At 53.4% G+C, this 14,694-nt stretch overlaps 2 protein-coding genes across 6 annotated transcripts in view; one reads left to right on the forward strand and one right to left on the reverse strand.

The window, feature by feature from the left end:
- Nucleotides 1-5,033: 5,033 nt before the first annotated feature.
- On the forward strand, nucleotides 5,034-8,590 carry ISL2 (ISL LIM homeobox 2). Its single transcript, XM_055715613.1, has 6 exons — nucleotides 5,034-5,214; nucleotides 6,279-6,468; nucleotides 6,670-6,929; nucleotides 7,037-7,320; nucleotides 7,420-7,590; nucleotides 7,734-8,590. The coding sequence occupies exons 1-6, from the start codon at nucleotides 5,157-5,159 to the stop codon at nucleotides 7,848-7,850; spliced, it is 1,080 nt and encodes a 359-aa protein (XP_055571588.1). The 5' UTR covers nucleotides 5,034-5,156; the 3' UTR covers nucleotides 7,851-8,590.
- A 1,433-nt stretch (nucleotides 8,591-10,023) lies between these two features.
- SCAPER (S-phase cyclin A associated protein in the ER) overlaps nucleotides 10,024-14,694 on the reverse strand; it is a 165,949-nt gene continuing 161,278 nt past the window's right edge. For 4 of the 5 annotated variants that reach the window (XM_055715699.1, XM_055715701.1, XM_005442654.4 and 1 more), the window contains exons 31-32: nucleotides 12,120-12,171; nucleotides 10,024-10,470 (exon numbers count right to left, since the gene is read on the reverse strand). In XM_055715699.1, coding sequence (XP_055571674.1) covers nucleotides 10,376-10,470; nucleotides 12,120-12,171 — 147 coding nt within the window. In that variant the 3' untranslated portion in view covers nucleotides 10,024-10,375. Of the gene's footprint in view, nucleotides 10,471-12,119; nucleotides 12,172-14,694 lie in introns of those variants that run through there. The other variant, XM_055715702.1, reaches the window with a different exon arrangement.

A 14,694-nucleotide genomic window follows, 5' to 3' on the forward strand; every position in this document is an offset into this window, starting at 1 on the left:
TCTCACTTGCTAATCATTTCCATGTGCCAATCAAGTAATGAGCGAGTCAGGGAGCAGCATCACATTTGCTGCGTATTGCTAGAGAACAAGATCACCAGAGGAGTTAAAGAAGCCCCTTCTGCTGAGGTCACAGGCAAAAAGTGACCCTCACAACCTCCTGGAAGCAAAGGCTCAGGTTACTGTGGAAGGCACCTTGTCCTGCCCAGGAAGGAAGGAAGGAAGGAAGGAAGCGATGCAGTGGGGAGAGCTCTGCTCCCCTCCCAGCATGGACACCTGCAACAGGCATTTCGCGACCAGCCACCCTCCTCCTGCACGCAGCTCGCCTTGTTGCTAATGGGATATGCGTGTAAGATCCTCTGCCAGGTTATACCAGCATTATTTTTTAAACAGGTAGCTGCTTTTTCTGCCTGTTACACTGCTGGAGAGAAATCCAGATGCCAGTATTCCTGCTCGTGCCAGCCCAAGCCGTTCCTGCAGAGGCAGGGATGGCCAGCACATGAAATCACCCCAGGGGAATGGCTCTTTCCATGCCTGCAAGCACTTCAGGAGAAGTTATTTTTTCCTTTCTTTCCTTCAGTTTCATCTCAGTGAATAAGATTTTAGTGCAAGTGCAGCAGCTGCAATAGGCCTCTGCTTTCAGTGTTTTGGGACCTGCTTGTTTCTTGCTATTTTTGTTGCAAAGCCTGTTGAGAGAGGACTACCTCCTTGGCGAAGTTACCTGCAGCTTATGCCACCTGCTGACAAAGGCTAATGCACCTCCTGCTTGCCCTGTCACAAAGTCTAAGATGCTACAACTTGCCCATTGCCTTTAATCCCACAGATAATGGCATAATGAGATCCAGTGGCTGGGGGTTGAACCTAAAATATACACTTAATTTGCCATTTCAGTGAAAGCAGTTAACGAGCAGGGATGGCTTTGCAGGGAGTGGGGCAGCCTCTTCCGCATGGGCAGGCTACATCAAGACCAGATACAGCTCTGGGAGACAAGACTGAGGTCAACTGTAAATTAACAGGCTCGCTGTGAGGGTCAAAAATAACAACACTGGGTCCAATTGCATGGTCTGGTGCGAAGGAGGCCAAATGAGATGGGCCAATGAGTCCCCTCTGCACCCATGAACTTTCTGAATCCTTCTTATCCAGTGGGGGGGAAATGGCAAGGACTCCCTTTGCCATTTTACCATGGCTGATTCTTAATCAATAGCAGGGCTGGCAGTAGCTCTTGTGCAATACCACTTTCCCCAGAGCTGGGCCCTCTTCCCCTGCAATGCTCCCAACCCCTGCTGGTCTCAGAAGAATTGAGCCCAAAGCTCTACATAGCAATTCAAATGCATCACCAGACATTAGGCCACCGGGTTAACCACTGTTTAATTTCGTCACATTTGTTTGTGAGTTATGTACGTGCCTTTCTTTTGTCAACATCTCTTTTTAGAAAGGATATTGATTTTGTTTTCAAAGGCTCTCGAAAATAAAATGAATGACTACATTCTAAGGAAGAGTCATTTTCTCAACAGCTGTAAATAATTTATTGTTCGCAACCCACCCAGATCAAAAGATACTTCATCAACTGATGTGGCAAAATCTGTTGCAAGCTGCATTTCTATTATCTCAGATCCAATTAACCATTTGGAGCAGACTAAAACATAACTAGATCAATCCAGAATCAGATTAATATCCAATCCATAATCACATTAATCACAATCTGTCCATAATTAGCCATCAGATAATCCCATTGGACAGGAGGTGACATGCAGTATCCCATTATCTCATTAATTATCTATTTTCAGTATCAGACATTGTGCCCAAACACCAGGAAATGTTTTTTAAAGGAAAAATGGACAGGGAATTCTCCTTTTGCTACATCCTCCCCACTGAAGCCCCCAATGGTACGATGTTGGAGTTTTACAACATTTCTTTGTTTTTACATGTTCTGTTAGAACCAAGAGCTGTTTTTCTGAGAGATGTCATCTTTTTAAATAAAATATGATTATCTTAGGAAGATGGATAAATAAAACATTTGTTTCATGTGAACAAGTTTATGAAAGAAAAGAAAACCCTTCATCAAAGGTTTTAATGGTAACATGATAACAATAGCTTTGCAAAGCTAAATCTTATTGCAGATGGTTCCTGTCCTTTTTTGTAATGTAAGTGAAATTGTGTTCCATCTGTTTTAATTTTATAATGGACTTAATCCATGGCTGGCTCTGAAAGAATCAGCATTTACTGCCTTTGCAATCTGCTGCAAACAAAAAAATTGTTACCGTTTCCCCTTTCTAGAGAGAACTTGTATTTCTATTTGGGAGCAGAAAGCAAAGAGTTGCTCTGCAGAGAGCGTGAAGTGCTGTCAGCTGGCCTCGCCCCACAGCCAGGCAGCCCCTGCCAGCTCTCGCACCAAACCCAGCCGGAATTGCCCCGAAAGTCATCGGAAACTCTGGATACTGGGTGGAGGAAAGCAAGAAGTAATCAGTGCAGAAGGAGAGACTGCATTTGGGTTTGACTAGCAAATGCTTCCAGCAAGCAGTTCCAAGCGACCTGAAAGTGGTTTTCCAGAAGTCCCTCCTGACCTGAATTATTCTATGATTTTACGATGCGCTTCCTTACCCCCCCTCAAGTGAACCAACAATTAACATGTTTGTAAAACATGGTGGTATCAGGCTGGTTTTATGCCTTTTGGCATTACCTGTAGCTGTTTTGTACATCACCTAGAGGAGGTTCAGGGCTTTCACCATTTCCCTGGGTTTTGGGTTTGGTTGGTGGTTGGGGTTTTTTTTGGCGGGGGGTTGGGGGGGGGGGGGGAAGGGGTTGGGGGTGTTCTGCTAAACTGCCTGTGCTGCACTGCCCACGCTGTTCCTACCTGCCCAGTCATGAACTGAGTCTAGTCCCAGCATACCTGCCTGATGTCAGTGCACTGCTCTGTACTGTCACAGGTGTGTCTGCAGCACAGCTTTGTGCCAGTTTGGAAAAGTTTGGCTGGCTCGGCTATAACCTAACCTTCTTATTCCTAAGCTGGTGGGAGGTTTGGGAGAATAGAGAGGACCCTGCCCTCAAGTGAGAAAAGGGTGATGCAACGTGGAGCATCCCTGCCAAGCTGCTGTATTCTTAGACGTGTTGCATTCTCCTATCACTGACATTTTATTTTTGTGTTTTATTGTTAACACATGCAGATACTGACTCACTCAGGACTCCATGGATTCTAGCTCAGACCGAAGTCACCCTTCTGCACCCCTTTCCTGCCAGGCTCCCAGGCATGGGCAGGACACCCTGTGCCACCCCACAGCCGCAGCAGCACTGTGGCAGTTCCCATCACCCGTCCTATGAGGTCACCCCAGCTTGAAGAGCCAGCTAAACTTTTCCAATGCCCTTTGTGTCACTCACCACCAGCTCAGCTCTGCTGCTGGCAAGTGAGCCACACTAACAGCAGACCACAAACCCCGACAGGCGCCACAGCCACCCTGCCACTGCCACACAGGCAGGGGACACATGGCCTCACCCTGCCCTGAGGAGTCATTGCCACACCACACCTTGGCACATGCAGGGGTGCCGAAATCCCTGGCAACACATGCCCCTGGCGGGTACCCCAAATACCATCCTACTTCTCCCCTCAGCTCTTGTGCAAACTTGAACATTTGGGGTCCTCAAAGGTGTAGCAGGGGCTGTGGCTGGGCTGTGGAGAGTGGGTCAAATAGCCAAATATCCAAATTGTCCTCTTCTCCTCCTCAGCTTCTGGGGTTTCGTATCTACTAGGTGCCTGACATACAAAAAACCAAGTGCTTCAGCTGGCTTCCCTCCTCTGAGCAAAATGAGCACAGCTCGCCCTTCCTTAGCCAAAACTTACAGTCACTATATCCTTTCCCAGGCTGTACAGGTTGGTCTATACCTGTCAAATTCTGTGTGTAAAATTAAAAAGTTGATTGCATGGAGGGGAGGGACAGGACTGAAGCCCCAAGACAGCAGCAATCTCAATTCCAGTATGTATGGGCTGTCACGGACCTTTGGAGAGACTCGTGCCACTGAGCTGTGAAGTCTTTGGGAATTTAAAACTGAGGCAAAGGCCACTGAAAGGCTTTCCCTATTTTTCAGCTAATGCACAGGAAGCCCATGGAGACTTGGGGGGGAGGAGGGGGGGAGCGGAAGGGAGGAAAAATTAATGGAAGGGATAAAAAAGCAACAGGAGAAGCTGAGCTGCAGGAGCAGCACAGGATCAGGTGCACGAAAATGAGGTAAAATGCTATTTTTTCGCTCCGATTTCAACTCATCGCGCGGCTGCTCGTCACGCGTCTTCTTCCCTGCAGGGCCGCCCCGACGATGCCGGCGGTCCCGTTCGCGTCCGTCGGGGCGGCCCTCCCGCCCACGCCCGCCAGCAGGGAACCGCTCTGCGGACGCGCAGGTCCGCGCCGGCGCCCTTGGCGGAGCCCCTTTCCCGTCGGCCGCGAGGATGCGCCCCCGCGCAGCGCCAGGGACCGTCCCGCCGCCCCGTCCGCAGGCACCTGCCCTCGGCACGCCGAGGCGCCGGGAGAAGGGACAACGAAATGAAAGGGGAAAGGGAGGGGAAGGAGCGGGAAAGGGAAATAAAAGGAGAACATAAGGGCGAGGCTAAGAGTCCAGGAAAATAGCAGGGGACACAGAGCGGGCACAGCCACAGTGCATCTCCGCCCCCTCAGGCTGCCGGCGCCGCCGTCCCCTCCGCGCACAGGGCTGGGGCGCACGGCGCCGGGTCCCGTGCCAGGCGGCCGGAGGGTCCCGCGGGCGGCGGCGGCAGCCAGGTGGGTCCCGCGGCCGCCCCGGGCACAGGGGCGCGCCTCCGCCGAGGAGCTGCCCGCCCCGTCCGAGCCGCCGTCGGGCCGCGCCGGGCCGGGCTCCCGCGGGGCTGCGCGGGGACTCCGCGCCCCGCCGCGCGCCACCGCGCGCCCATTGTTCGCCACGGCCAATCCGCGGGCGCCCTCCCCGCGGCCGCCAATCGCCTCTGGGGGCCGCGCGGTGAGGTCAGCGCCGCCCCACCGCCCCCCGCGGCCGCTGCGCGCTGACATCACGGCGCGGCCCGGCGGGGCGGGCCCGGGGGGGCGGGCGCGGCCCCCGCCCCGCGCGGCGCGGGTAGTGGTGGAGCGGCAGCGCCGCATCCCGCATCGCGCGTCGCGGCCGGTGCGCAGGGGGCCGCCCGCATGGTGGACATCCTCCTCCCGCGGCCGCTCCCGGGCGCCATGGGGGAGCCCTCCAAGAGTAAGTGCGCGCAGCGCGGCGCGGCGCCGGGGCGGGCAGGCGCGGCGGGGCGGGCGCGGGACGCTGCGGGGCCGAGCTCCGCGCCGCCGCTGCCGTCGGGCGGGCTGGCGGCCGCCGCGCCGGCCCGGCCCCGCGGGCGCGGTGACAGCGCCGGGAAGGGCTGCGGCACCGCGGCGGGCGCGGGCGGCTGCGGGCTCGGCCCGGGGCATCTCCGGTGCCGCTGTTTCCGTTCGTGCCCGGCGCTGCCCTGCCCCGCTGGCTCCGCTTCTTACCGAACGCCTGCCCCTTCGGCTATCCGCGCTGCTGATCTCCTTTCTTTCCGCTGTTTCCATTTCTTTCTCTCCTTCCCGCTGCTTGCTCTTTCTCGCATTCCCTCTTTCTCTGCCCGCGTTACCGTTTTTCTCTCTGTCTTCGTTTCTTTCTGCCTGTTCTTCTTTCTTGCCGTGTTTCTTTCCGTGTTTCGGTTTGCCTTTCTTTTTTTAAATTTCTCTTTCCGTTTTAATTAAATTCTTTCTCTTTCTGTTCTTCTGTTTTTGTTTGGTTTTATTTCTCCGTCTCTTCGATTTTTTGTCTCTTGCCGTTTTCATTTGTCCATGTTCCCATTTAAAGTGTCTCTGGGTTTTCGGTGGTTTTGTTCCTTTCCATCATTCAGTTTCTTTCTTTCTTTCTTTCTTTCTTTCTTCCTTCCTTTCTTTCTTTCTTTCCGTTTTTCCTCGGCTTTTCTTTTACTGTTTCTGTGTTTCTGCTTTGGTTTCCTTTTTCCGAAATTCTACTTTTATGTCTCCGGGTTTCGGCGTTAATTTCCCTCAATCAAAATTCTGGGGTTTATTTCTGGCTGTATTTATTTCTCTCCGTTTGTGTTTCTGTCCTTTATTTCTCTCCGTGTTTCTGTCTTTATTGATCTTTCTTCCTATTTTACAAAAAGTAAAAAAAAAAAAGAGAAGGAAAAAAGGAAAAAAAAAGGGAAAAAATGTTGTTTTTTTAAAAAAAGTCTTTCCCTAATTCCTGGTGCTTCTGCTCTTGCACACCGCTGCCCCTGACCGTGCCTCACTCGCTCCCGGCAGGGCGGCCGGGGCTGGCCCTGTGCGCGGGCTGCGGGGGCCGCATCCAGGACCCTTTCCTGCTGCGGGTGTCGCCGGACCTGGAGTGGCACGTCGCCTGCCTCAAGTGTGCCGAGTGCGGGCAGCCTCTGGACGAGACCTGCACATGCTTCCTGCGCGACGGCAAAGCCTACTGCAAGCGGGATTACAGCAGGTGACCCCGAATGCGCCGACGCTCGTTAAAAAAACCAAACCACCAAACCAAAAGCCCGAAAAAGCACTAAAGCCCCCTAAGACCCCCGAATTTCCCCCAAACGAAAACCCGACTCTCGGCCGCTGCCCGCCCCCACGGCGCCGCCCGGAGCCTCCCCGACGGCGCGGCCGCGGGCCCTGACTGCGCGTCGCCTCCCCGCAGGCTCTTCGGCATCAAGTGCGCGCAGTGCCGGGCGGCCTTCAGCAGCAGCGACCTGGTGATGCGCGCCCGCGACCACGTTTACCACCTGGACTGCTTCCGCTGCGCCGCCTGCGGCCGCCAGCTCCTGCCCGGCGACCAGTTCTGCCTGCGGGAGCGCGACCTGCTCTGCCGCGCCGACCACGGGCCGGCCCCCGACGGCGCCGCCGCCCGCGGGCCGCGCAGCCCCGCGCTGCAGCCGCCCGCCGCCGCGCACCTCGCAGGTACCGGCTCCCCCCTCCTGGGGCGGGCGGCGGGAGGGGCGGGGGGCCGGGAGGGGGCTGCGGCGGGCGGCCACCCTGACGGTGTGCGCCCTCCCCGCCTGCCGCAGAGCCGGTGCCCGGGCGGCCGCCCGCCCCGCGGCCGCCGGCGCACAAGGTGGCAGAGAAGACCACCCGCGTGCGGACGGTGCTGAACGAGAAGCAGCTGCACACGCTGCGGACCTGCTATGCCGCCAACCCGCGCCCCGACGCCCTGATGAAGGAGCAGCTGGTGGAGATGACGGGGCTCAGCCCCCGCGTCATCCGCGTCTGGTTCCAGAACAAGCGCTGCAAGGACAAGAAGAAGTCCATCCTCATGAAGCAGCTCCAGCAGCAGCAGCACAGCGACAAGACGGTGAGCGCCCGCCCGCCCCACCGGGGAGGGAGGTGGGGGGGGGAGCCCCGGGCCGGCGGGCTCGGACGGCGGCCGTACTGAAGCCCAGTGTGCCCGCAGAGCCTGCAGGGCCTCACCGGGACGCCGCTGGTGGCCGGAAGCCCCATCCGCCACGAGAGCGCCGTGCAGGGCAGCGCCGTGGAGGTCCAGACCTACCAGCCGCCCTGGAAGGCGCTCAGCGAGTTCGCCCTGCAGAGCGACCTGGAGCAGCCCGCCGCCTTCCAGCAGTTGGTGAGCCGCGCCGCGCCGCGCTGAGCCGCCCCGTCGGGCCGCGGGGAGTGGGCAGGCCCCGCGGCCCGCCGGGCTCGGGCGCTGCCGGAGGGGGCCGGGGCGGGGGGAACCGCGCCGGGTCCTCACCGCCGCTGCTCCTCCAGGTCTCCTTCTCCGAGTCCGGCTCCTTGGGCACCTCCTCCGGCAGCGACGTGACCTCGCTGTCCTCCCAACTCCCCGACACCCCCAACAGCATGGTGCCCAGCCCGGCCGAGACGTGAGGCGGCCCGGCCGCCCGCCGCCGCGGGACTTCCGCATGCCTGCGCTCCCTGCATGAGACACCCGGCCCCGGGCTGCTCCCAGAGCGCCGGACAAACGCCTTTGTTTTTTAATTATTCTTATTTAAAAACAAACAAAAAATATGTTACTGACGGCCAAAAAAGCACCGGGATCCTCGCTGCCTTCACCAGACCGGAGAGAGAGCCCCCGCCCTGGTTATTCGTTGTTTTGGGTTTTTTCCCCCTGCGGATTTCGATGTTTCTTTTCCCCAAAGAAACGCGGGTTTCCCCGCTGGACCCCGGCACGGTCACAGGCTGCCTTGCCCGCCGCTTGCGCTAGGGACGGCTTTTCTTCCCTTTTTTGGAAGGGAAAAGAAAAGGGGGGGGGGGGGGGGAATAAAAGAGAGAGAATACAAAAGGGGGAGAGAGACTCCCCCGGCGTGCGCGCCTTTCCGCGGCCGCGGAGCCGGCCTGGCCCTCCCTCCGCGGAGCCGCGTCGTCCAGTCTCATCTCACGCCGATGCCTCTCCCGGGCCGCGGCGCCCGGCCCCGCACCATCGCTGGAAAAACGGGACACGGAAACGAGACTTTTTAACGGGAAAACCAGTACTAATAATGTTAAATTATCAATGGACGGAGGACGGATTGTTTGAGCCTTTAACGAACAAAAGTAAGTTATTGTTATTTATTGTCAGAGTCAGCGGTTGGATAGTGGGATTAAATATTTTGGACTTAATAAAAAAAGAGAAAATAAGAAAAGGAAAGGATTGCAACGAAAAAAAGAAAGGTGGGGGGCGGGAGGGCGGCGGCGGGGCTCGCCGGGCGCGGAGAGGGTGCAGCCCCGGCGTTGCTGGCACGGCCTCTCCACACGGCGCTAATCGGCTTTCCCGAGCGGGGCCGCTTATTTATAGCCGGGGAGGCGGAGCGCAGGTTTCCCTTTCGGAGCAGCCCCCGGGCTCGGCCGGGCCGCGCCCGCACCTGCCGCGGTGCGGGGCCGCCTCGCCTCCTCCCCGGGGGCGGCGGGGGCTCGGCCGCGGGTACTGCCCCGGGGAGGCGGCGGCGCGGCTGGCCGTCCCGTCCCCTCGCGCGTATCCGTGCCCCCGTCTAGACGCGGGCGGCGGCTCCTTATCTGCCTTCGGCATCACCTGCGAGTGCGGGCGGCCGCCGCGGCTCCCGCTGCGTCCCCGTTACCCGGGCGGGAGCGCGCTCAGGGCCGACTCCCGCGGGATCGCCGGCCCGGGCAGCCTCACACCACACGTCGAGCCGCCCCTGCGGCCCCGTCCCCGGGCAACCGGGTCCGCACCCTCGGGGGGCGCGAGCGTAGCCGGGCCTACCCGAGGCACCTCGCCGAGCGGCGAGGGAGCGCGTAGCCGCGGCGCCGAGGTGGGAGCGGCTCCGCCGCCTCCGTGGACTGAGCAGGCCCCGGCCGGGCCCCCGCGGGCGAGCTGGCCCGCGGGCCGATCCGCAGCTGCCGTCGGGGGGCGCGGAGCAGCCCGGGCTGCCGGGGGCGCGCCCGCCGGGGAGGCGGAGAGGCCGCCTCGTCCAGGCGCTCTTCAGCCGCCGCCGCGGCGGGCGGTGCCCCTCGGCCCGGGGACAGGTGGGCAAGGGGGTCGTCTCCCGCCCTCGCCCCTCGGCCGCGGGGCCGCCCCAGTTACCTGGCTCCGGCCGGGTCGGGTTTTGGCTCCGGGGCCTGGACTGCAGCGAGCTGTTGCCGTCACCGGGGAGCGGGGCCGCGCGGACCGTCACGCCGCCTCGGCAGAGGCGACCGTGGAACCCGAGTCCCCGCGGAGGCCCCGCTCTCCCCTCAGGCAGCGCGGCGGCCCGCCGGCCGGCTCGGGATCGCCGCCGCAGCCGCCTCAGGTGCGGGCCGCGCCCGGCCGCGGGGGCCGGCGAAGGGGCCGCACAGCGGGGACCGGGGCCGCCCGCCCTCCGGCAGCGCCGTTCCCGTCGCGCCCGCGCGCCCAGCCCGCGCCCGCCGCCCGGACGCCGCGCGCCGCTGCCGCCCGCCCCACGCGCCGCCGACGCGCGCGGTTTGCGCAGCCCCCGCAGCTCCCGCAGCCTCCGCAGCCCGGCCCGCCGGGCGCTGGAGAAGACGCCGCGGCCCCTCTTTGTTCTCCCCCCCTGCCCGAGCCCCGCGTCGCTGGCGGCAGCGCCAGCACCAGCGCCGGCCCCGCGGGTCAGGCTGCAGACGGGATAAGTTACTTTATTACAAGATATACAGAACACGTTTGCTCCATTCGCCATCTTATTTCCGCAGTTCCGCAGGGCAAGTACCGCCACATCGCAGGGCAGAGAACACCCACATCATGACACAGGGTATGTGAATGAAATACACTCAAATTATCAAAATTACAAAACAGAACTTGAAAGTTATCTACAGTACATACGATATAAATAGTGCAAATTATGTATCTACAGCGTAAGTATTCAGGGTATCGGAAAACTTTCCGGAAGAGCCTTTGGAAGAAGGCGGTCAGCAGGAACTGCTCAGCGTGACGATGTTAGGGACTGTAAAACCAAACACAATGCTTATTTCTTCAAGAAGAACTGTCGAGCTTCTTCCCAGGACTGGCGGGGGAATCTGTTGGACAGCTCAAGATAATCTTGAGAATTGAAAAATTTTTCTGTTGAAGACAGAACATAAAATTACCAAGTTATTCCCTCTTAAGATGGCAATAAAACAAGAATAATGAACACGAAGCCAATTTGACATACTTTGAGTCATTCGCTCCCCTCCCCCTACCAAAAACTTCTCAAATCACGGGGTGACATTTCTGTGGAGCTCTGGACACTGAGGCTTGGCTGTAAAAATGGGAGCAGAGGGCTCTGATGAGCAAAGGCTTAGATTTTTAGGCTTCTGGATCAGGCGCTCTGCTTTATGCATCGGAACATTATGCACCTTTACACATTTTATATTCTTGGAGCTCCCGGGGACCAATGCAGCCTCATCTGGGTTCAGGCAGCCTCCACGGCGTGCCCTCCACTTAGCAGCAACTTTTTCCACAAAGGGTTGCAGAGAAGTTTTGCTCCCCAGTTCCCCCAAAGCTCACAGCACGATTACAAATGCAGCTTTTACTCCTCTGTGTACTGTGCTGGCGTGAGCGGGGCTCCACATGTGTGCACAGCCTTGCAGGGCCCAACCCTTGGAGGAGCACGCTGCAGCGCAGCACCCAACAGTGGAGCCTGCGCTTCCAGGTTTTATTCCCAGCAGTGTTACTGTTCCCATTTGTTTTCTGGGGACACCATCCTTCACATTCAAGTGATATAATGGATAAAATAATCCTGCTTATACTATTATTAAATCAGCTTTTTTGCAACTGGGGAATGTTTAGCAATCACGCTCACACGTCACCACATAGTCATCTTTGTTTAAAAGTTCACCCAGTTTGAACAGTGAAAATAAAAAGCAGTTTTCTGCTCAGATTTTAGATTTTTCTTGAGCAGATTCTCATGCAAACACAATCCTGGAAAGTCTGTTCTGCAGAACTGCACGAGGCTGCTTCAGACTAAGAGGTATAATGTTGACAGTAAAGATCTCCATAAAATTATGTTAATTTTATAATTTAGTTTTAAACACAAAGTTATGTTTTACACCTAGAGCTGCTCGTCTTCTGCCAAATGCTAGCAAAATGGTGGTGTATTTCTGCTTGCTGTTAGGAAGAAATGACTGGCCGAGCAACGTCCTTTATGCAAAACACGGGTGACTCAAGACCAGATACCCATCAACACACTTGAATTTCAGACATGTTTAACAATAGCCATCTTAGCTGAGAATCTTTCAAATGTGTAGTCTAAAGAGGTTAACTGTATTTTACACAATATTTACAGCAACGGGGAGGGGAGAATATTGCAACTTTTCTGCAAACAGACAAACTTTACAGGGTAATTACAGGACAGTATTTTACTAATTTTTGGCTCCCTGGGTATACTGGCATGTGTCCGCTTCTGCAACCTAAAACTTCTGCAGGTAACCCTTGTGACAGCTAATTATATATTTGCATACACAGTATCACATTTTAAGACATGGTATCACATAGCATTTAATAAAGATTAACAGTCTGAATTCCTGATATGATGAGCAGCAGACTGGAAGACATGTATGTTTAAGTCAGAATGTGAGCTACGGAGCCTCTCCCCGAACCATGAAATCATATTGCAATTTACTGTAATTCTTTCATGATGTGGACTCAAAAGATTTAAATCACAGTAAAATATAACATCTACACATTTTGTTACCGAATTGCTACTCTGTTACATTTCATTGCAGACGTACCCCTCTGCCGAGATAACTGATTATCCATTTGGCCTGAACTCTGTGCAAAATCCTGCAGGGGAGGGGGGGGGACGGGATGACACGACAACAACAACAACAACAGCATCAGCTTTTCTGCTCTTAAAATTGAGGAATTAAACCAACATTTTTAAGTCTTCACAGTCACTCAAAAATACTAATACATTATGAAACTTGTAAATTAACAAACTGGCTTGTTTGCAATGTATTAACAGAATACTGCCAGCATTTAAATTCTATAAGACATCGTGGATTTTTATACCTTTATTTGTACTTTTTTTGAAAAGCAAAACAAAACCAACCCCCCCAAAACAAAAAAAAACACCCAACACCAACCAAAACCCCAACCAACCCAAACCAAAAACCTGTTAATACACAACAGAAAAAACAAGATTTTAATAGCTTCTTAGGAAATAGTTATTATGACTTTTAATTTAAGAGAACATTTACTATAGCTGTGTTTCTTTAAAACAAATGGTGGTTTAGATTTCTGCTCCTGACTCCAAATACCCTCTTACAAAATTCCTGCATTATCCTGATTTCACCAGCTGTGATTCCCAGTGACCCAGGAGCCTGCGGTCCTGATCTCCTGAGAGTAAGTGAAGTTCTTCCACAGAGGTGATGAACTCTGGCCGCCAGCACTGCGGCCAGCTGCCTAACCAGCTGAGGTGCAGTTAATCCAAGTGCCCAAGGTGATGTGCGATCCCTGCCGCTGCCGGACAGGATGCTGCATCCTCCGGAGTCAGCACGGACACCGACTTCACTCGGAACCACGTAGGATTATGCAAGCCAGCTGCCCCACTACAGAGAGGGCTTTTAGGACGCTATCTTTTGTTCGAGTAGTCACTGAGCAGAGATGGTACTATTTGACATAAGAGATATGATTTAGCAAATCATGAATACTCCTAAATGTTTTCTAATTATTTCAGCACATCTAGAACAGAAGTAACAAAAATAAAAAGGATGATGCAAACTTCAGATGATGGAAATAAATCTGTTGGGAGATATAACGTGGGTTGTTGTAAAATCCAGCAATCATTTTCCTTTGATTTATGCTGCACACATTTAACAAACTGTATTTAAGTGTTATATTCGCACACACCACCAAACTTCTACATAAACGGCACTTCTTTTTGTATTCCCTGGCACAGGAAGAATCTCATTTTCTAGTCACGGGGAAACATTTTACAGTCTTTCCCAAACCTTCTGCTGAAGCAAATGAGAGCTTTGCTTGACAGACAGCAGCAAGTCAAAATAAAAGTACAGAAGCAAATCCCTTCTGTGTGTGTGGGTATCTGAGCATTTCTGAGCTCCTCTCAGAATTGTTCTCTGTGTGCATGCGTGTGTGTGTGTGCGTGTGTGCAACACTTGGGATTAGATTTTAAGATGGGTAAAATACTAAAGTACCAGTGAAGTCAAGACATGACTCTTCTCAGCACACAAATATCTTCTATATTTTAACGTAACTTTTTCTAAAAGCCTGCAAGAACATGTAGACTGGGCATCTGAGATATACCTCTAATTGGAAATCAACTTAATAATGTTGACCCTTGTAAATATACTTAGGGTTTGCTGTAGCTACTGGGGATTTAAATGCCATTCTCTCGCTTTTAGCACAGAAATCAAGGTAAATTAACCTTAATTATTCATATAGGGAACACTCTCCTCTGCACTCACGTTTTTTGGCTGAAAAAGACAAACTAAACTTGCTGCATTTACTCGTAATGCTTAAATTACTTTTTGTCACTGATTTCTACATTGAAACCTGTCATTTCACCATAAGGAAATCAAAGATCAACTATAGCTTTGTATTTAACCAGAAACTCATTACTATATGGAAAATTCTTTTAATACTAAGTTCCAAACTTTTTTTTTTAATCTGCTATGCAAATATTTTAGTATTAAAAGGACAAAAAGCAGTTGCACTCAGAAGTTTGATATTGTGTGAGGACTTCTAGTAAATACTTAGTTCTTGTGCCTTCTCTTCCAAAACCGTGTAGCCTACCCCTGGACTAGCTGTAAAGCAGTAGGAAAAAAAAAAAAAAGTTTGACACATTTCTGCATTAACAACAGTACCTTTCAGGTGACTGATACAGTCACTAGAGTCCTAAAACCATATTATTTTTTAATAGTAGAGTACTTAGGAAAACTTAATTTATTCATTGGAAAAAAATTTCAGTAAAATGTACAGAAAACATAAGGCATATGTAAAGCACAGCATATAAATTTAGACAAAGGGGAAAAAAATGCTGTAAATCCTTATTCAAAACAGTATTTTTAATGACCTCAGTGGCTTACTGTCAAAAATAAAGACTGCAAGATTAGACTGGTAACATATGTTCTGTGTATTTTCTGCATAAAATATATACACTTCTGTTCAGTTCTCACTGTAAATCTATTGTACACAGTATACAACTGTACATTTGTATGTAAATACATTAATATACTGATTTCATATATGCTATATTTACAGTACATTTAAAAAAATAAATATATTAAGAATTACCTTGTAACAACAGGATCTGCATCAAATCTTCCTAGCACATCCAACAACTTT

This window comes from Falco cherrug, chromosome 7 (assembly GCF_023634085.1).
Source record: "Falco cherrug isolate bFalChe1 chromosome 7, bFalChe1.pri, whole genome shotgun sequence".
Taxonomy (NCBI): domain Eukaryota; kingdom Metazoa; phylum Chordata; class Aves; order Falconiformes; family Falconidae; genus Falco; species Falco cherrug.

Excerpts from the sequence above, each read along its gene's own strand:
- ISL2 (XM_055715613.1), top strand. The coding sequence starts at position 5,157 with ATGGTGGACATCCTCCTCCCGCGGCCGCTCCCGGGCGCCATGGGGGAG. Across the intron at positions 6,469-6,669 it reads TGCAAGCGGGATTACAGCAG|GCTCTTCGGCATCAAGTGCG; the intron begins GTGACCCCGAAT and ends GCCTCCCCGCAG. Across the intron at positions 6,930-7,036 it reads CGCCGCCGCGCACCTCGCAG|AGCCGGTGCCCGGGCGGCCG; the intron begins GTACCGGCTCCC and ends CGCCTGCCGCAG.